The sequence below is a fragment of the Myxine glutinosa genome, chromosome 1, assembly GCF_964187855.1.
Source record: "Myxine glutinosa chromosome 1, kmMyxGlut1.1, whole genome shotgun sequence".
Taxonomy (NCBI): domain Eukaryota; kingdom Metazoa; phylum Chordata; class Myxini; order Myxiniformes; family Myxinidae; genus Myxine; species Myxine glutinosa.
The window spans coordinates 212,111,938-212,134,084 of NC_136261.1; the positions used below are offsets into that span (position 1 = coordinate 212,111,938).

The 22,147-nt window shown below is 42.4% G+C and overlaps 1 protein-coding gene across 1 annotated transcript in view; it reads right to left on the reverse strand.

Annotated features, from left to right (window-relative positions):
- Nucleotides 1-92: 92 nt before the first annotated feature.
- CNTD1 (cyclin N-terminal domain containing 1) overlaps nucleotides 93-22,147 on the reverse strand; it is a 67,701-nt gene continuing 45,646 nt past the window's right edge. The window contains exons 5-9 of the mRNA XM_068128029.2: nucleotides 4,499-4,574; nucleotides 3,975-4,116; nucleotides 3,721-3,883; nucleotides 3,470-3,605; nucleotides 93-365 (exon numbers count right to left, since the gene is read on the reverse strand). Coding sequence (XP_067984130.2) covers nucleotides 215-365; nucleotides 3,470-3,605; nucleotides 3,721-3,883; nucleotides 3,975-4,116; nucleotides 4,499-4,574 — 668 coding nt within the window. The 3' untranslated portion in view covers nucleotides 93-214. The remainder of the gene's footprint in view (nucleotides 366-3,469; nucleotides 3,606-3,720; nucleotides 3,884-3,974; nucleotides 4,117-4,498; nucleotides 4,575-22,147) is intronic.

Here is a 22,147-nt window from a genome sequence, read left to right on the forward strand (position 1 = left end):
ATAATGCAGGTTTAACTCTAGAAACTGGCACCGTCTCCTGCAGAAAGCACGTGCTTGGTGATGATCTTGGTGAAATTCAAAATCACCTCCTCTTCGATACATGTGATTCGGCTAAGTTGGCGGATGACCTAAGAATGGAAGGTGCAGTTTGAGCTTTTTGTACAGTTAGTGCCTCATGGAACATCAGAATAACAGGGAGCAAAGGAGCAATTCTTTATTGTATCCATTTTTGTGTGTTTGTGACTGTGCCCATTTTGCTTTGTTGTTTTACATTGCTGCATTCTTCGGGGTGTGCCACGTGGGCAGCGGAAGATATTGCTGCTGTTGCCAAAAGCATAAACTGCTTCCTTAATGTCAAAAAATGTCTGAAGAAAAGGCAAGAATGCATATTCGTTAGCGTGAATGATAATGCACTTTGAATACAAGCATCAAGGCTCATCGAGGGTAATGTGTGGAAATTAGAAATGCACAGCATGAGGGAACATGGAAAATATTACAGTCCAGGAGATGGCGGAGTCAAATATGTGATGGAAATGAGCTGCTACTTGACTTGAGCAAAGAGCACGTTTATACAGACAAGGGGTGGTTCTACAAGAAGTCTATATGGGAATTTAAGGTGCTGGGTACTGTTTATAGACTCAAACGGCTTTGTCGACCTCCACCAAATTTTGCACATGTTCTGGGGCCAACCATGGTAAAGTCATGGACAAAAAAATGAATTCCCCTTCCCACCCACAATGAGGATGGGTTGATGACTTGTGTTTTTTCGCCTGTGCAAATGGTAGAGTGCACACGGTGTATTGACCCCTGTCGGAAGGAAGGGGTATTACTAGCTATGGGCCCACAATGAATTTGCCCCACCTCTTCTCCCAAGGAGTTCTCAGAGAGAGCAGGAGTTTCGAGTTTACTTGATTCATAGAACAAAACAAACATTTGGAATGTGAATCTACACAACAAAACATTTCAATATTATAGGGAGTTGTAGCAGAAAATTTCACCAATTAAAAGGAAGCCACTATGCTTAGGTAAGGAGGTTGAAACATATTAAGGATAGGCACAAAGCATATACGCATACATACACACACACAACTCACATGTAAATGCAGAAGAAATAGAAGTAAGTATTTAGCTGAATGATGGAATACTTTAAGATTCAATTCTCCTTACGAACACCACAACATTACAAGTTTTCGTCAAATTGAATCGCCTTGGGGGGCTGGATCTATTGTATGATGTATGAACTGTTGGAGGTGGGGGAGAACCAGAGGGTTGCTAAATCAAAATTAAAGTGCACAAAATGAAGAGGAGGGCGTTTCTCACCCTGAGCTCTGGACTTGTTTTTATGGGGCCATGTAAAAACTACCATTTATTCATCATAACCCCATTATTTGAAGGAACTCACAAATGCAACTCATGACATCACTCAGCAGCAATGAGAAAATGTTTTTGGAGAATCAGAAAAATCGGACTTTTTTTTTTGTATACAACGTCGAGGCTCCTGCTTAACACATAAAACACAAAAGCATAAACATAAACACACGTGAAACATAATGAAGGGAGCGGGAGACAAGAAGGGGAGAGAAAGAGAGAAGCACAACAACAGTGGAGAATAGGGACATCGGAAGATCTGTAGAAAGGAAAGGGCTGGGGCGGGGTACGTGGGATAAACAAGATGGACACTGCAACGACTTTCAGGAAAGAAAACGTAATTTGAAAGAGGTGGATTTGGAGTGGATTAACGGAGGTAGAAAAGATCAAGGTTTTGAATGGGGAAAGATAAGGCCGAGAAAAATATATTTCCGGTCTCTGGTCAGTGCGCACATCGATTTTGACCCTGCGTGTCAACAATTTTTTTTTTCTTCAAATTTCCAACGGTACCGACAACAGCGTGCGCCTCTTGTTCCCGGGACGGCGCGCTATCTCGGGAAATACGGGTATGTGAGGGTCGCCATTGATATCAACGTTCGCACATGGTTCTCCCCGACAAAACTAAGTTTAGTTTGTGCAAATCCAACCAGCCGTTCCAAAGATATGAGTAGTTTTGTGTGCCGTGCCGTCATGAATCCAATCGGCTGGATATTGTCATTTATTGAAACGAAGACGTTCTTTGTCGGGTTTGTGTGAAGCAACCAGAAGGCCTAGAGAGCTGCGGGTGGTCTCGTTAGTTAGGCCTGGATCCTATCTCGTTTGTCATGAAGTTGTAAGTGTCTGATAATCTGGTGGACTGGGAGAAGAGATCGTGGGAGACCATCGGCCTGTTAGACCACTAGCGCATGCGCATTGTTGACGCGATCGACGCATTGGAATGTTTGACGGTACGGCGAGGCGATCTCGAGAACGAAATGGCAGTCTATAATATGCTTGAAGAACTTAATGATTTTCAGAATAAATACATTTTAAAATAACTTAAGCTTGTGTTCATTATTTACAAAAAGGCCGACCTGTCCCATTGGCTGTCTTTAATTTCTCTCTAGACGGCGCCACGGCAGATGAAGAGGATGGCAAAGCATGAGGACACAAAAACAACACCTTTATATGTGCAATCCATGCTTTTCAAAAAAAGAAAAAAAAAAACCGCATCGCCGCATCAATTCTGGAACTTTGGTCTGACCAGAGACCAGCAATATATTTTTTTCGGCCTAAGACATGGTGGTGAACAGCTGTTTTGAAGACCTGGAGGGAAGAGTGGGATTGAAGAGAGTGTGGAAGATTGTTCCAGAGGCAGGAAAAAAGAGGAATGAAAGAGTGAAGGTGAGCAGAGAGTCTTGATTTTGGCAGTTTTACCAGAAAATGGTTGCTGGTAGATCTTGTGCGTCCTGCAGGAATATTTGGGGGACAGAGCACAGACAGGGCTGGGGGAGCAAGGCCAGAGAGGAGTCGGTAGAAGACAGAAAGACCACCAACCTGCCTGTCGTGAGCGAGGGTAAGGCCCTCAGAATCAGCTTCATCGCGGAAGATTCCAATGATTCTGAAAGCCTTGGTTTTCTGAACTCTTTTGTCGTTGTGAACTCTTGTAGATTGAAAAATGTATCGTGGCAGATGGTCGTTATGTTGAAACATAAAAAAAATGAACTGTATTGGATTAAAAGTTTATGAAATATGCTTTCATGCACCAATTATAGTTTGTTTCCATCATGTGTACATCAAAAGTTATAAAAGTTCAAAGTTGCACACGGACTTTATGGCACCGTGTATATATACTGGTGTTTTAATGTGGTGGTGTTTGAGGAGTAAATAAGGCACTTCAATAGCTTTCAACATCTTAAGCAAATGAGCATTTCATAACATTGAGCTCAGTGGATAGAATCCACAACTAGTCATATGGAGGTGAACATACACAATCTGAGTTTGACATGTCATTCAAAGTCAGCAGTCCTTCCCACATGAAATAATGCAATTGTGGGTTCAGACTGGAAGGCTGAAATGGAGCTTCCTGAAAGGTAAAGCGATCACCCTCTGAAACCTTTACCGTTTGTCGGAAGTCTCTTCTCCGGCGATCGTCGGTGTGGTTTTGCATTTGGTTTCGCGCAACAAGTAAATGAAGTCCAGGACTTTTACGCTCGAAGCATGAAGTTTGTCCACACGGATTTTGTCATCATTGTTTCCTGTGAATAGCAACACGTTGGCCCAAGCTCATGCAATTAATGAGTTTGTTCAGAAAGATCTGCCAGACATAATAGCTCGTGGAAGTAACAAGTGTCGTCTGCAGTTGGAGCCTACCTAACACTTCAAGCAGCACCTCGAGGTAGACGAGTGGGTTGTTGACGCCAATCTTGAAGTCGACCATTTTGAGTACGCTGAGCTCAGACTCCAAAAGCTGTTTCGGGTTGCGTGGATGACCTGCTTTCTTCAGGAACCGTTCAGCTGCTGATAAAGTGACAATCTGCATTTGCAGAGGAAGGAAACATGTAATGACTACCCTCGGTTTGCAACGCCAAGGGAGTTATAGAGGATCAAGGAAAAATATCAATTGCCTTATAATGTGCCGCCTGCTTGCTTGCGATTTGAATGCACGACACCATCCACACCAATAAGTCGTTGTGAACTCTTTTGTAGAACAGCTTGGAAAGGTCTCCATTGCTTTCACAGTGTACGAGTGTCAAATGCAACATAAATCTAGCGTCCAAGACAACACAGCACGAAGGAAGAAGAATTCGTCTGAGTTATACAATGCTACTGATAATTTCAGTGAACAATCGGATTTACAAGATTTAATAAAATTGGGGTGGGGTCGCAATGAGATGGGTTAGAATTGGAAAATGATCGGTGACGTCACAGTGTTTGCACCAATGAGATGCCGGCTTGTGCTATATTTTAAAGAGCTCTCACAACTTGACATATCAGAATTCCCCCAGCTCGACCTCCAAGTATTTTAATAGAAAGATCCAACAAATCCAACGCTCATCCCACACTTACGAACACTTTTTGTATTAAGGACTTGTCCATGAGTACAACATTAAAGTATTGTAAATTAATTAAAGGATGTGTATGACGTAACCTGTCAAACAGCATGAGGGCTTGGTATTTGGCTGGAGTAGGTAGCAGCCACTGCTGGCAAATGAGAAATATGGTCTCTGAGAAAATAAATTCGAAAATAGGTGTTAAAAAACAAACGAAAATACCTGCATTCTACAAACCGTCATTTCATTTGTCTCGTCGATTGCATTTGAGTCCGTTTGTCTGTGTCCGCACAGAAGAAATATGATTTTCTCTGCAACCGTTGGTCCGATTGACAGGAAATTTGCACCATAGGTGCAACTCCATCTGTATAATTTTTTAATGATAATTATGACGTCATAGGTCATGTGGTTCGGCCGCCATCTTGGAAAACCCGAAAAAGAAATTGCACCTCTATATCTAAGAAAGCGCTGAATAGAAAAAAATTGAGACAAGGCTTATTGTAAAGAACTCTCCATGGGGAATAAAATATGTTAATGATGTCATAGGTGCCTCCATTATGACGTCATAATTCGACAAGTACAAAACTTCATCCGATCAAGATGAAATTTCTTGAGCATAATGTAGGAATAATTTACTTTAGAAAAAAATAATGATGACGTCATCAGTCACGTGGTTCGGCCGCCATATTTGTTTTAACACAAAAGCCTTAAAAACCACTGAAAATACATCCTGGCGAGGGTTTGCAATCTCCGATTGCTCTTTTTCTTTTTTTTGCAAAGGACACCAGTTCTCTGTAAATAATAAATAACCATGCTAAAGTAATTGAAAATGGATGCTGAACATGATGTTGGTGGATGCCATCTCTGGATGAATGTCACCGCAATGGTCATTTTCAAAGTCAAAAGGGTTGACAGGTCAAATTTTACATTTTATCAATAATACATTGACAGAAACACAACAAAAGGTGTATCATATGGAGTATTGGTGTTTTAAGGGTTGCCGAACCTATTGAGCGCATTAAAATGGCAAAAGTCCCACAAATTGCATCATTCTCAGGGGGAAATATTGACCTTTAAAAAAAAAAAACACCTTCAGAAAAAGATTCTTTAAAAATATTTAAATTATCATATAACCAAAAAGTATGCATTAGAAAACACACAGTACTGTACATTATTCTTTGTAAGGGCATAATTGAAGGTAAAACCTTAAAAAACCCACTTCTCTCAAACCACTCAAGCAGAGGATGTGAAACTTAATATGTACGATCGACTACACTTGGGGAATATATTTTGAAAAATACAATTTCATAGGTCACGTAGTCTGGCAGCCATATTGGATTTTTAAAACCTTATAGATCAATGTGATACTTTAAATATCTGATCAACCAATCAAACAGGGGTTCGATCAAAGTGGGGCAGCTTGGGCTCGATCGAAGTCATAAAACGCGCTTTTTGTTGGAATTGTAATCGGCTGAACAAAAACAAAATTATTAACGTTTGAATCAACAAAATGATTATAAACTTTATTCATTAGGATAGTGCCATTTCTTTACCGAGAAGCTGAGAAGCGCACATTGGTACAAACTGCATCAACATGCACATTAATGAAAAGACTGCACATAGAAAAATAAATATTATGACACTGAAGGATATATTTTTCTTATTATTGAAAATGTATTCTTCGTATGTCATTGGCTATTCATAAATCAAAATATAATTCGTTTGTTTGTGTGTTTTGTGGTTGTTCGACTTCTACGCACTCTTGAACCGCTGGACAGAATGAGTTGAAAACTGTTGGTCGTACTCGGGTTATGCAAGGGAAGGTTTTATTTGTGATGAAAGAAAAATTCATAGCTAGGGAATGAAGGGCAAGACTCCAATTCCCTCTATGAGTCTATGTCAATGTTTATGGTACAGTGCTGCTCCTGGTGGGAGAGGGTATTACAAATAATACTAAAATACACCAATAATGGGGCAATTGACCCGTCGGAAAAGCCGGGTTCTTCGCTGGTAGTCGTCAATTGAAGAGGTTTATTAGTGCTTTGTTTGGAAAAGCAATGTGTAGTAAGGTTTTGTGTTGTTGCCTTGTCAAGTTGATAAAATAAATTATATACACATGGTGTTGTGTTGCATATCTCGCCAATCATGATATATTATAATCACAACGATGACTAAAATGAAAATAATGATGATAATTACAATGATAACAGTTAATTTGATCAGCAATGAAGCACATTTATTCCTCAGGAAATACTCGTTTGTTGTGATTGTAATGAAGAAAAAAAACACAATGTAGGTTAACGAATTATTTATTTCATATGCAGCCTGTGGTTGCTAGTTGCATCGTTGCTGGGAGTGTGGCTGTACCCCTGATGCAGTGCCCCCCACCCCCATACCAGTAAACTGGTACTCATTTTGCTGACCTCATAAGGATGACAGGCTGAATCAACCCACCTGGTGTTATTTAAGAGCACAACAGGGGCTCAAACTCAGGATCCGAAGATCTTAATGCAGCTGTAGGGGTTACCGGAAGCATGACACAATTACCGTGCACCGGCCGATGACGCAACCGGCGAGTGGTCACGTGTCCGGACTCGCCTGGGCGTGTCCAGACTTGCCCTTCTCGCGCGAACACTTGCCTTGCATACCACGCCCCGTCGGGAGGCGTGACGTACCTATTTTGCATACCACGCCCCGCCTGAGAGGCGTAGCTTTTGTGTGTTCAGTTTACGATATAAATTGCCGCCCATTCGAGGGGCGGATTTAGTGGGCTTTTGAGTTCTTTGGTTTTGAGCTAAATAAATAGCTTGGTGAAACTTCGTTCCTGTGTCGTCCATTTTGTCTGGCTTTATTGTGCGAGCACAGCTCCCACAATTGGTGACCCCTTTCTAAGAACACGGCGATGGAGTCAGCTGTAGCTTTGAAGCTCCCGGGCTTCTGGGAGTCGCACGCGGCCGTTTCGTTTGCTCAAGCGGCTTCTCTCTTCGCCCTGCGGAAAATTACTGAGGACACGACGCGCTACCATCATGTGGTTTCCGCGCTCAACGCGTCCACGGCGGCCCGGGTCCTGAGCTTCCTACAGAACCCGCCGAACGCCAACAAATACGGCGCGCTCAAAGGCCTACTCCTCGGTGCGTTTGGACTCATGGAGACCGAACGCGTACGACAACTACTACACCTCCCGGAGCTGGGCGAGGCCCGTCCATCCGAAAGCATGGACCACATGCTTGCTCTTCTCGGTGACCACAGCCTGGACTTCCTCTTCCGCGAGCTGTTCCTCCAGCGGCTACCCGGGCAGGTACGGTTAGCTTTGGCTAATTCGCCCATCACGGACCCTCGCGCCCTGGCCAAGGAGGCCGATAAATTTTTCTCGGCCAGGCGACATGTCGGAGCGGCCGCCTGGGACCCTGGGCCAACCGAGGCAATGCCCGCGCCACGACCAGCGCCTCCACCGGCCGAATCCGCGCCACTGACGGCAGCGGCCGCCGCGACGCCCCGTCGGCCGAACCCGACGCGACCACCGGAGCCTCCACCAAAGCGGACCATGTGCTATTACCACGCCAGGTTCGAGCAGAAGGCTGCACCTCCACCAAAGCGACCGCCGCCTCAACAACGACGTGCCGCCCACCGTGCACTTTCAGCGGGTCGGGAAACGACCAGGCCGGCGCTCACTGCCTGCCATGAGCGTCGGCCATTCAGGCAGCCTTCTGTTTATCATGGACACGGAGTCCGGGCGGTGTTTTTTGTGTGACACCGGCGCTCAGCTGAGCGTGATACCCGCCTCGGTGCAGGACAAACAGGCCGCCCTATGCGGCCCCGCCTTGGTCGCTGCAAACGGTTCCTCCAACCGCACCTTCGGTTCGCGCAGCGTCGCATCCTGCTTCGGGGGCCAGCGCTTCAGGTGGGACTTCATCACGGCGAACGTGCCCATGGCCTTGCTGGGTGCAGATTTTCTTTGTGCGCATGAGCTTTTGGTCGACGTCAAACGGCGTCGGCTCATCAACGCGGAGACCTTCAGCTCGCTCGCTCGCTCATTGAGCGGCTCCGCTCCGACCAAGCTAGCCTGCGCGCTCCCGGCCGTGGACGAGTTCACCCGCTGACTCGCCGAGTTTCCCGCCCTCACGCAGCCGACGTTTTCGGCCGTCGCCGTCAAGCACGGCGTCAAACACCACATCCCGACCACAGGTCCACTGGTCTACGCCAGGGCTCGCCGCCTCGACCCGGCTAAACTCGCCGTGGCGAAGGCGGAATTCGATGCGCTGGAACGATTGGGCATTCTGCGACGCTTGAATAGCGCGTGGGCCTCGCCCCTGCACATCGTGCCCAAACCGGGTGGCGGATGGCGACCATGCGGCGATTACCGCCGCCTCAACGACGCCACTGTGGAAGCGTTCCTAATTCTTATATGATGAAAGTAAGACCACTTCTGTTCGGTTTAATAGGTTTATTAAACTTTAAGGGGAAGGGCAGAATGTACTGACTTAAGATAATCACTTTACTAAGAAAGACCTGAACTGTTAACGAAGCCTCTCTGTTCAGCCGGTCGTGGCATGGCACAATCTTCTCATCCGTGGATCTTCTCTTTCCCTCTTGGCCAGCGCAGCTCTTCAAAGTTCCTTTTATCTAATAAATGTTCCCTCTTTGCCGAGCCCCTTTGTTGCTCAAATCACCTTATTCGGGCATAGAATTCCAAATTCCACACAGGGCCGTTCGGCCCCAAACAGCGAGACCTCTGGTTTCCATCTTTCAGAGTTCCAAGCCCTTTCCTTGACATTTGCTATCTCAAATGGTAAAAACACCTTTTATCATTATACAGGAATGTTCCTCGACTCCAGGTTTACATTTCACAGAGCCTCACAGAAAACCACATTTTAGAAGGCAGGAGAATATAAATAATTATATGCCTCCACAATTCCTCATTTTTTTCTTTTTGTTTATATTAATCCTTAATCTAAACATCAACCTATTTAATATTCGACCCATAAATTTGGTAATCCAATTTTCCCGTTCATAAGGCATACACCGTCATTCTGAAAGAATATGATCACAAAACATTTCTCTTTTCATATTGATAATGCAATTCACTTCATTTGCATAAAGCATACAACACTTCACCTTTACCAAAACACAATCATTTCAGTTCACCATTAAAATAATAAAACATCTGCAACATTTGGCAATACGTTTTCTTTGACACAAATGTTGACTTTTTTATTGAAAATAAGGGGGTGATCACTTGTGTTTGAAATTCAAGTATGAAACATTTTCTTCTGATATCTTCATGGCACCTACACTATTTTGCATAGGATTCTCTGCTGTCATGATAGCTGGGCAGAGTCACAAACTGACCCTGCTTTGCATGTAACATTCTTGCCACTCTTGCTGTGAGCCATAGTAGATTTGAACAAGGCCTTCATCCAATTGTCGTTGACTTGCCTCCTCACTCATCATGAGTATGGAGCAAGTGTTGATGTGATGTTGATTGGCCAGCAAGATGTGGAACAGGGATGCCGGATGCATCCGCAATGATGATGTTGGGACCATGGTACTCAAGTTGTCCATGGTCCATACCAGGAGCACCCAGCAGAATCGTGCACAGCTGTTGTGAAGAAAAGGCACAGCCGTTCGTTTGTAGCTTCATGCTGGCTCCCCGGAAGTTGGTGAAGTACTAACACACGTCACCGCATCCCGTAGAAGTTTCAGGTAAAATGTCGTCGTCCTGCAATTGCTGACGTAATGAATGTAGGTGAACAAAGTAGGTGATCGCCCTTCTTTCATATGTTGCAGTGTGATCCAGGCCAATGGCCACATAAGTCTCCCTTGGTGAAGGTAAGCATCCATCTCCAAGTTACAAAGGAGAATGTCTTCATCATTCTTTGAGAAGGAGGGTGTATGCCAAGATTAACTTCATTTTTAGCCACCAATTTTCTTTTTCGAACTTCTTTCCAGTTGTCGTTATCACTCCATTTGAAATGGGACCTGGTCTTTCCTTTACTCAGCCACATTTATATCTGCTCGCCACACCAATTAAATCAGATGGGATACATTGTAACATGAAATCACTATATTTTAACTAATCATGTATATCTTATAACAGCTTCACACGAATAATATTCAAATCCGGTATGTGTTTTATACTACTAAACTAAGAATAACATCCACAATTGCTTTCAGGTTCATATAATTCAAAAAGTAAACTCATGCAGTTATTTTAACACTACTCAAATAAATAAATGCATTATTAGTTGAGTGTATATAAGTAAAATCACAAACAGGAATATCTAATTCCCAACAAATCTTGCAAACAGCAAACTATGCATAATGTATTATTAGCATAGTCCTCCCCACTTTTTCTTTTAATAGTGTAACTTATGGTGATATGAGTTCACTAACTCGTAAAACGGACACAATTCACAATGGTTTGTTATGTCCTTATCTTAGCTCTACTGTACTCATTTGCAACATCACTTGATTCAATCTTTTAATCTCAACATTTATGTTGCCATAAAAGTCTTCCTCTTGTGTTTCCACATGTATTTCCTCATTTGTTGCTTCATTTATTTCTGCATGTGGTGCTTCATGCACTATCATAGTGTTATTTGTTATCTTATTCAAACCCACCGTTACTAAGGTTTTCAAGCAAGCCATCACTAAAACTATTGCCAATATAACAACTAATCCAACAAACAAGTATTGGAGTATCTTAGCTGCCACTCCTCCGAATGTGTTTTCCAACCATGCAAAGGCACCCCCTTTCATATAATAATCGTGATATCTTGCTCCCTCCTGTCTTATTGTGTCGGCTATGTTATAAACGTCTCCCAAATTATCAGGTATATATGTACAACAATCTGTACCAATCACTGCGCATGTACCTCCTTTTTCCGCTAACAGCATATCTAATGCCATACAATTTTGTAAGGCCATGGTTCTTGTTGCTGCCAGCTCACTTGTAAGGTTCGTCAATCCACTAGCTGTTTTATTTGCCAATATTTCTATAGCCAATGCCATTTGCCGTAGCTCATGGCCTGCCTTCCAGGTTCCATAAAATGGAAATACTACCATTCCAACCCATTCTCCCATACTAACAGTTCTTTTCTGCCTAGCATGTAGGATGCGCATTGGTGACTCTGTTAACAAGCGCATGTGTGGAAGTACAAAACCAAGAAAGCACGATCCTAACCATGTCAGTGGGAGATACGCCTTGTGTCCACATATAAAATATGTATTATTATAGGTCCATGTAGTATCTGTCATCCAAGTTCCTTCCCAATACAAAGATATCATCTTTAAGCTAGTGTCCCTTACTGGGACAAGCAATCTTATATAGCCCAACTCGTAACTTTAATGGTGGCAGGTGGAGTTTCCCATAAACCTATTATTCTCTTTGGTTCGATGTCGGACGAAACATAGGAGCCCTTTCATTTGTTGTTGAATAGGTACGGAGGGGGCATAACTTCATTGTCATATTTAGGCCTATAACTGTCTGCAAATTCCTCACATTGATAGCCCCCTTTTTCCCAACCAACATTCCCTAGCATCATCGCCATTGGTAAATAAGGTATTGTTGCTACCAACCTCTTTGGGAAGCGACTACATAATTCATCCCAACCAAAAGGAACTGCCTCCAATGGTACTCCGTTCTCACTAGAATGTGGCATTTGTGTGCATATCCAACAATTACTTTAATTTGCTATATCAGCCCTTGTGTGGGCTAAATGTAAAAAAGTATTAATCCCGTGTAATCCATCGGGTTCTAAAGGTGTGTCCCTATCTTCCATCAAACTTCTCCTTTGTTTATGTCGTACCGCATAATCATATATCTGTATGTCGGCCACCAATGTTGCGTTTTGTTCTCTCATTACCCCGAAGTAATGCATGCAACACAGAGTCCCCACTACTAGAGAACTCATTCCTAGGATGAATATCACCATTTTCAAGGAGTATCCGAAGTAGAAGTCTTTGTTTTCCCCTGATTTGTCGCCTTGTCTTGACAAGGTCTTTCCCTTTGTCCCACCTGTATCCATCTGTAAAACATGTAAGCTACCCCTTGTATATGTTCATACCTATAACATAATTATGTCAATGACATTCAACATTATATACCAAACTAACAAGCTTCCGAAAAGGTGAATAAAGAAAAATCCCTTAATATGTAACATAAATCTGATTATTTGCCTTATCCTGATCCTCCTATCTCCCGGGGTCCATATTTGTGTCTATTCTTAGCAACAACCTATGGTCTGTCAATTCGTTCCAAAATACCACAACCAAAGGTTTTAACCAAAGCTCTACCAAACTATTTCCAATGTGAACTCAAAATACAAGTGAAACAATCAATTCAAAGAATTAACTTCAAAGGGTCAACAAATTCATTTTATAAACAGATCTAATTTTTCTTTCTATTGCTATAAGGAAGAACAATAGTTCTTATAAGTCTTTGTAATATCTCATTTAATTTACCCAGCATTGAAGAATTTATTTACCATTCATTCCCTTTCTGTTTACCAGTAACTTTGTTTAGAGTCCATAACTTAATTTGATAAATCCCATGTGTACAGCTACCACTTATGGAAACCCCTATGTTTTGTAGAAAATATCCAAATAAGTGGTTTTACGCCCCCTTAACTGTTGCTCATCCATTTTATGCACCTAGTGAATACTACTAACACCTGTATGCCAATATAGGTGTGCCAGATTAACAAAATATGTTGCAGGTACACGTAACATCACGTTCCGAGGTTAAATAACGTAACAGCGCGTTCATGTCTGCCCCTTGGTTTTAAGATGCACAATGCATTCCGTTTTAAAACTTACAATAGTTCAATGCAGCAAAATTTTCTTTACTTTCTGCCCATATCATCTATGCCTAAGACATATCTATACATACAGCCCAATTTATATGCTGATAACAGTCCAGTTTATATATGTCAAAATCCATGAGCAGAGTACTCTGGGAAGTCAGTATAAGACCTCTTCCAAATTTGGCTAATTTTGTACTCCCTCATCATATTTTTATGAAGCTCATATCCATAAATAGCTTTTATTCCAATATAAATTCTATCAAAAATGGAATCCCAAAATTACACACAATTTTAGTATTAATTAATGGCTGCTCATAACCCAGCACATCAAATCGTCATATTCCATCGCCCTTAACAAAAGAGATAATTTTCATAATCAAATTATATTTCTATTTTATTTTACGAATTTTCTGGATATTTGATCCCATCCACATGAAACCATCTATCTCCAGACAAGTACATTGTCGGTTTCAACGACCTTGTAAGATTGACACACAAAAAACAAAAACATTGACACTCAAACATACACAAACCCAAGCATTATGTATATGTGTTTACGTTGGAACCATTATTTACAGATCAAGATGGGTGTCAATTTTATTTTTTATTCCGTAAAATTTGTCCCTTAATGTTTTAACGCTAATCACACAAATAGACAAAAAGTTTATTTTCAGAAACCCCTATAACGTCTCATTGAAATTACCCTTTGGTTCCTACAATAATGTATCCAAATTTGACAATACATCCATTTACATGTCAGTCGACCACTGACCTATCAATCATGCAAACGAATAGTCCAAAATTCCCACCTTATGATCATGTGACGCTTGTCATTTGGCGTCCAAAATTTGCAAAGCAATGTTCCACATTTTTATAAAAAAATTTGTTTTGCCCAAAATGCTCCCTAAAACCACATTTATAATTTACAAATATGAAGCTTCCAGAATGACCTCTAATTCTGGATCTTTTAAGTCATGTTCCAAAAAATATTCAGTTTTGGCAGTTGATCAATTAATTATTAATTTGCTAACAAGCCAAAAAGTAAAAATCATCCTTGCTCCGAAAACTTTTCAGACACAAGAAGCGTCAACAGTTATTCATATTGGTCTACTGATTTAATCTGTTGAGGCCAGTCATCATTCGGAATCTGCAGCAATGAAGGCCTAATCGATATTTGAGGTACCGGTAAACACTGGTACCCTTAATCTTGGTTTTCCCTTGCGAAATCGTGTTTTATTGACATACGGACATCTTCTTTTCCAATGCCCCATTTCTCCACAATTGAAACACCGGTTTCTGTCGTTGCCTGGTCTGTCCACCTGTTCACTTGTATTTCTGGGCTTCATCTCTGGGTCTCTGGGTTGCCACTGCGATCTCTGGTTATCTCCTGAAACACGAAAAAATTCTCTATACTGTTCTTTTTGGGGAGACAAATGGGAATCAGATGGGACAACTGTCACTTTTATTCCTATGTTCGAGGGCAGTTGTGCATTTATCTCCTCCACTGTATCCCGTATTCTTTTTAGTTTAAATTCTAGGTCCGTCATCCGTTCTTGCTGTTCCCATTTCCTGGATTAAACATCCCAATAATGGAATGCAAGCCAGTCTACTGCGAAATTCTGTTGCTTCCTGGCTTTCAATTCTTGTCCTAATCTCTCCAATCGACTTCGCTCAAATGTACCATCTTTTGGAAACTCCTTAGCGTGTCCCTTTGTCCACAAATACCAATTTTCAACCTCTCTAATAGCCTCTTCACCATATCGGTCATACATATAATTGATACAAACACCTCTTTGGGACAAGTCCAATTGACCTTGCTTCTCCTTGCTGACTCCACTCCCCATTACACCTGTGTGTAACACTCTATATGCACGCAATGTACCAGATAACTACCAAGACTACACTTCGGATTACGCCTGTACCCCTTATTGACGATGTGTACTGTAAAAAAAATCGCCGAAATTTGTTCCACCTTATACAGAGTAACGTTGAATGCGTGATTTCCTAGTTTATTTCCTATAAGCTCGACTCCGTAGTCTCCCAGGAAGTATCTCTCCACCTTTGCAATTGATGACTTCAAGTGATTGCCAGAGAGTCTCCCTGTCCTGTGGCTTTCCCACACCCCAATCGCACCGATCGGTGTTGTAGTTGGGTCAAATGGATCAGTATGAAATGGGTGAATCCACAGAGATCCCGTGCTGTTGGAGGGGAAATCACACAGAAAATAACCACATATATATAATATAACTATATATACTCACCACCTTACTCTTTTCCAAGGTTGTCTTCACATTAATGTCTCACAAATATCTCAAAACTTCTTTCTTGAGACTTCACCTTCATCAATCAATCATCAATTTATTCAATTAAATCCATTCATCAATATTCATCAATAAATCACATTAATCAATCAGATAACTCTATACATAAGCCGTTTCCCAATGTTGCCAGAACAGTTCCATCCACTGATGGAGATATATGATCATTGGTCGTCACCTTTGACCTATACCTTTTGTCAATTGACAAATCACCGTTCTGCCTCTGGATCATATCTGACATATTTTTCAATCTTGTCTGGTCATTATATCACAAATTCAAGTTTAGCAACCACTGAAGGCAACCCAACCCTCCATTTGTGAAATAGTCAGCCAAGATCAATCAAACAGGTATGAGACAGGTCACTGAGAAAATGTCCCAATTTAAATGGTACCCTAACTTCTTGACAATTAAAATTTCGTAAAACTCTTGAAGTGTTCTACCAATAAATGACAATTAATTCACACTATTTGCCAATTGTAATCCGAGCATGCTGAAATTTGGACACTTTATTTAACCCTATCACTTGTCATGCATCTCAATCCTACAGGGCGCAAAAGTTGTTCTTTAAGCCCGTGCAATCATTATACACCGAAAACCTCATGATCGTATTCCTGTCAATCATAACATCATGATTTTAAAATCATCATCATAATTATCATCACTATTCTAATCATGGTCATATCATAATCATCTATTTGAAAAACAAACATTTCCTGCATCACCACATCCATGTGGTATAATCAACAAAAAATAAAACTGTTCATAGCAAAAGGCCATCTTCTGACCACTTAATATACATATTGACAAGAAGTCATAGTAATATCGAATAATCGTTAAAAATTGAAAAGATTAAAATCACATCTAATTCGCCTGCCGCTTTGTCGTACCAAAATCGTAAAATAATTATACGGCAGTACACCATATCAGTGGTTCTTCGTGAAAGCCCAGCACCCTTGCTAAGGAAAAAAAACTCTTAGTGGTTCTTTGTGACTATTTCACGGCACCCTTGCTGAAAAATGCGTATACATTGGTAGTACACCAATACAGGGCTTTGTGCATCTTTACATGCTTTGTGGATTTCGCCCACCAACCACACTTAATTACACCAATACAATAAACATTTCTTCCGTTCAACAGAACAAACATTTCCTGTATAAGCATTTCAAAACAAAAAAAGCAGCACTCATTTTCAAATCAAAATCAAAAATCAATCCTTTATTGAAAAATAAAGAAGAAGAAGAATAAGCAATTAAATGAGAGCTTGATATAGGACCAAGCCACAATTAGGGGTATTAATACTGTGCGAAATATGACACTCATTTTATTATCCTAAAGATAACTGTGTATTATTGGTCGCACTCATTACTTTAATGTTTTATATCTTTTTCCCTTACAAGGCTTTCAGAGATTTTTTGTGTTCATGCTGTCCCCTGCCTTGGTCTATCTGTGCGAACCGTTACACTCATAAAGTGACATTTAACCATTTAAATGGTGTCGTATCATCGCACTCATTACTTTAGCACTATGGGGCCATGGTTTGAGGGAGAGGGGGCAAAAGAAAAGAGAAGTGAGGATAAAGGACTGAGGAGTGAGGAAGTGAGGACTTTCATTCAAATCATAAAATGAAAAAAAAAGCAAAAAAAAGAAAAAAGAAAATGAAAAATGAAAAAAATGAAAATTAAAATAAAAACAAAATGAAAAAAATAAGATGAACAAAATCACAATCATCTCCCTCAAAAATCATCACAATCTTCTGATTTCAATTTAAGGACGTCAATGCTCCCTTTTTAAGAGTTCACTTTAAACCAATTAAAAGACAAACAAGCATAATCCCTTTTCCCAATTTGGTCCAACTTCAATTTTGAAAATTAACTCAAAAGGTCAGCCAAAAGGTTTAACCGATAAAAAATATTTGTCCATTCTAATCCGTTTTCCTATCCAATGGAAAATCTGCCAATTTTAATCCAAATAAAATTCAATAAAACACCATTCAGTTCAATACAGCCTGATTCCCCATTTTACAAGTGGGAAACACAATTCCGCTTCTTGGGGGCCCTCCAAGAAGCGAAATGCTTCCCACTCCTTCTATGACCTCCATCAAAAGAGGATATTACATTTAAACCCATATTGTTTCTGTTCTGTTTGCACAGAACAATTTTGATTTTCTCTACATTTGTTGATATGAATGACAAAAAACCCCTTCCCTCACAGGTGCAACATCACCTGTGCAAGTGTGTAAAATCACAAGCATGTCGGTGTGTTTTAACACAGCCATCGTAAAATCACTGAGAAAATCCTGGCAAAAAACTACACAATCCTGATTTCTGTGTCTATTAAAATTCGAATCCAAATAAAATTTTCAAATGTACCTTCAATGATTTTTTCTTATAGATTCGACATCCCAGTAAAATGGGATCGCCTCTCATCATTTCTTACCTTATTTAAATGAATCTGAGCTGTCATCCAAGATGGCGGCTGAAAAAATGAAAATCCCCAAAAATGTATATTTTCCTGATCGGGATTTAAATATAGAAAAAATTACAGGTGAAAGCATCATGTGACAGAGCGGGGAGGTGGTGGAAGGGTGGTGGGGGGTGGGGAGGGAGGGGAAAAGGGGTACAGGAGGGAAGGGGGGGTGCGATGGGAGGGGATTAGGGCCAAAACCAGGGTTAGGGTAGAGGGGGAACATAGGGTAGAGGGAAGTAATGAGGGAGGCAAAAAGGAATGAATGGAGGGAATGAGTGAGGGAGGGGATAGGAAGGAATGGGGGAAGCAAGAGGGACATGGAGCAACACAAATAAATTGGAAGAAGAAATAAGAAGACGAGGAGGGAAGAAAAACAGCACGACTGACGATGAACAACAGACAGAAGAAACGACATCGTCAACAGTGCCCAGTGCTCTGAATGTCAAAGCGAAAATATTCACAGAAGCGCGGGTAAACGGCGGGAGTAACGATACACACCAATCTCTTGTACCACTTTAAAATGCAAAATTAATGGAGACTCCCGGTGCTCCTCAATTTGCCTGCACTGTATGAACCTCAACCCCAAAACTGAAGTTACTATTGACAATTCAGACTTATTTGTGGAAAAAAAATCCACGCATATTTCCCTCCCACATATCTCAGCAATGAATGCAAGATAATCAGACAACTACCGCTTTTAACACGATGGTCAAACGTAATGACGTCACCGTACGCGCACACACACAGCACGCACATACGCACACAGCACGGAATGTTCCACATTGGCACAGTGACTTCGCAAGAACACACACACACACACACACACACACACACACACACACACACACACACACACACACACACACACACACACACACACACACACACACACACACACACACACACACACACACACACACACACACTGTTCTGGTGTTTTGTTGGGGGTGTTGGATCAGTTAATATCCCCTTTGTATGAGCCTCGACCATAGGAAATAGATGTTGTCCGATAATAAAGGTTGGGGTAGGGTAGGAGTGGAGAGGTGCGGAGGTCAGCATGTGGTCAAGGTGGAGGCGCGGTGGTGGGGTGTGGGTGGAGAAACAAGACGAAGCGAAGCAAGTGTATATTGAGCCATAGTGTACACACTTCCGATCCTATACGTAATATATGAACAGCGGGATGTAGCATAAAACGAACGATATGTCCACAATAATAAACACAGCCGCCGGGATTGTGAACTAACTTGGTGAAAAGCGCTGTCGTCAATAATATAATGAATAATTCAGCCCACTGGGTGTTAATTGAACGGGCGGATAGGGGCTAGAATCGTGTCATCAAAAATTTAATTCAAGCCGAAGTTCGTGCAGACAGGTCTGAAAAATCGATCGATGCCGTTTTAAAATTAATAAAATTAATTATACTCGCTGAGGAGATGCGAACCGAGCCAAAAATATCAATGTGTATTTAGGTGTGCAGCGAAGCGGCAGAGCATGTCTTGCTTTTCCGTGCATGCTATGTACCAGTAAGGTACACATATATATATATATATATATATATATATATATATATATATATATATATATATATATATATATATATATATATATATATATATGTATATAGTTACGGACGCGGTTTAGATGTTATTTTTGACCGAGCGGTGGTGTATTACCGCGACCTAACAGTGAATTCCCCGACTAGACCCCGATTCCACCCAGACGTTGACCAAATCGCGCTATGCTAAATCAATGATGGAAAGGACACAACGACTGGGAAAGAGGAAACGACGCAAGGGGGTACAGTTCTCAAGACCTCCGGAGGAGGGTGTAATTACAGTGGTGGAGAAAAGGGGTAGATTACAAGGTAGTGAGGTAAAGACACAGAAGAGATAGGCACTTAATTACAGTCTTATCTTATCCCAGACAGACCACAGACAAACGGAACAAGGCCGACTTACACAGGGATTGATGGCAGGGAAGGACAGGTAGTTCGATAGCACAAGGTGCACCTTGGCTCGGGGACAGGATCAAGCACGGTCCAAGAGATGCAGGGAGGCCTCACAGCGCTCGGAGGTGGCGTCTTTCTTTCTCCAAGCTCAGCGCGCATCTGACGTCACCTCCCTCTTCCTGCGCATGCTCAGCGGGGAGTGACACGCCCTCGGCTGGTTGGCTCCGCCCCAGATGGGACCGGTCCGCTGCTTCCATTGGGTGCGGGTGTTACCGGGCTCCGCCCTTGACGAGGAGCTGACAGGGAGCCCCTATTTGGTAACCCCGTCGAGCACATGTTCGATGGCGGCTCGTTGGGAAGGCCTCATGCCCTCCCAACACCCCCTACCAACCAAGCCGGAGTGAGGACGCGCACTCCCTGTGCACGCCGCCGCTGTTGCTGTTGTTGTTGTTGTTGTTGCTGAACCGTGAGGAAGAGCTGCGGGGAGGTATTGGGAGGTCCTAAACTTCCTAACGGTGCCATACAATCACATTCTGGTGCAACGAAGGGTCAGAATTAATGGAAACGAGTCCTTAACTGACATAGACTAAGAATAACTAGCAAGATGTCCTATAGTTGTCTTACATGAGATGCGGTGAACCTGGGCACGACATTTAATGGGGGAAATAGGGGGAGGTCGGGTCTACCGAGTGTTGTTTACAGAAAATGGGACTAGGGAATGGGGGATTGGGGATAGTTGGGAAGTATTGAGGAAATAGGGGAATATTTACAAGCGGATATGGATGGATGCAAATCCCATATCCGCAACATTGCACCCTTCTCTACCTCGGGGCGTACCGACCCGATAAATTTTTACCTACTTTAGTGTGGCACTCAGATGTAGTTCCCTCTACTATTAACTCAACCCTGAGTGCGACAGTTTTACAGATGTTCACAAATGAGTAAATATGTCCCCCTGCGACGTTGCACCCTTCTCCTAACAGAAACACACCCACAGGATAACCGAATCGCGGAAAGCATCCTCAAACTAAACATACAGCCGGTAGGGAGCATTATTTATACAACACTGATATTTACACTACGATCCAGGACCTGTTCTTTGAGGAACACATGCAGATGTTATGCATAGGGAGAGCACGCATGCCAGCATCGATACACCAACCCACGAGTGCCCTGTGGCCCTACGGCCTTTAATAATGTGCAGAGCACCCCGTCCAAGCACCAAAAGCACCACCCCATTACGCACAGTCAGCACCATCCGGTGCACCAATAAAGTGTTCATAGTCACCGGTGGTGTCGCAGCCGGCCGATGTTCTGCCGCTGGTCTTGCCTTCATGGAGTGCACTTGGCCTTCTGGCTTCTTTAGAAATAAAGAAAGGCGCCAACCGCGTCCATTTCTAAATTGTGGCCGTCAGGGGGGCCAACTAAAAGTGGTTCACCTGTATGGCATAGGTGCCACGTTGACCCAGAGGTCCATCCATGGGTGGTGCTTGACCGCAAAAGAACTGCGGTCCATTGTGGGCGGCCACAAAAATTGCGGTCCATATGGTGTATCGATCCAGGCAGCAAGCAGCGGAAGTACAGGCCCACAACTGCGGAGCCAGCACCTCTCTCTCCTCTCTCTCTGCCCCAAAGCCAGATCCTCGGAGGTGGGAGACAAAAGAAGACAAGTGAGTAAGGTGGTAAGGGCACAAAAGTGCACGCAATTCAAGGTAATGCACACTGGGGGCACATGGGATCCAGGTGAGACAGGTACGTTCCTACCGTACGCCCCCCCCCCCCCCCACCAGGTAACCTACATTGCCCCTCCCTTACCCCTTACTGTATCCACAAAACACAACACTACCCATAAACATCTACTTTACACATCAACAAACGTCCCTACTGTCTTCCCCGTTCCTCCCATAAACCAAATTCGTCTTCTCTCCCTCCTAACCAATCAAATTTGCCATTTCCAACTCTCATCAAAATCTGCCATCTCCAACTCAACATCAAAATTTGCCATCACCAATTCATCATCAGTCCCTCCTAAAGGAGGGAGAGATGGAATCACCCCAATGTCTCATCCACGTCGTGATGTGTCTCACAAATCCACACAGCAATTCTCCTTTCCTGCAACACAGAACAAAGGAACACAGGTGTGGAGTTATCATCACCACCTCAGGTAAGTGGCTGCGTATGGTGCGACAGGTTCATCAATCCTAACTATT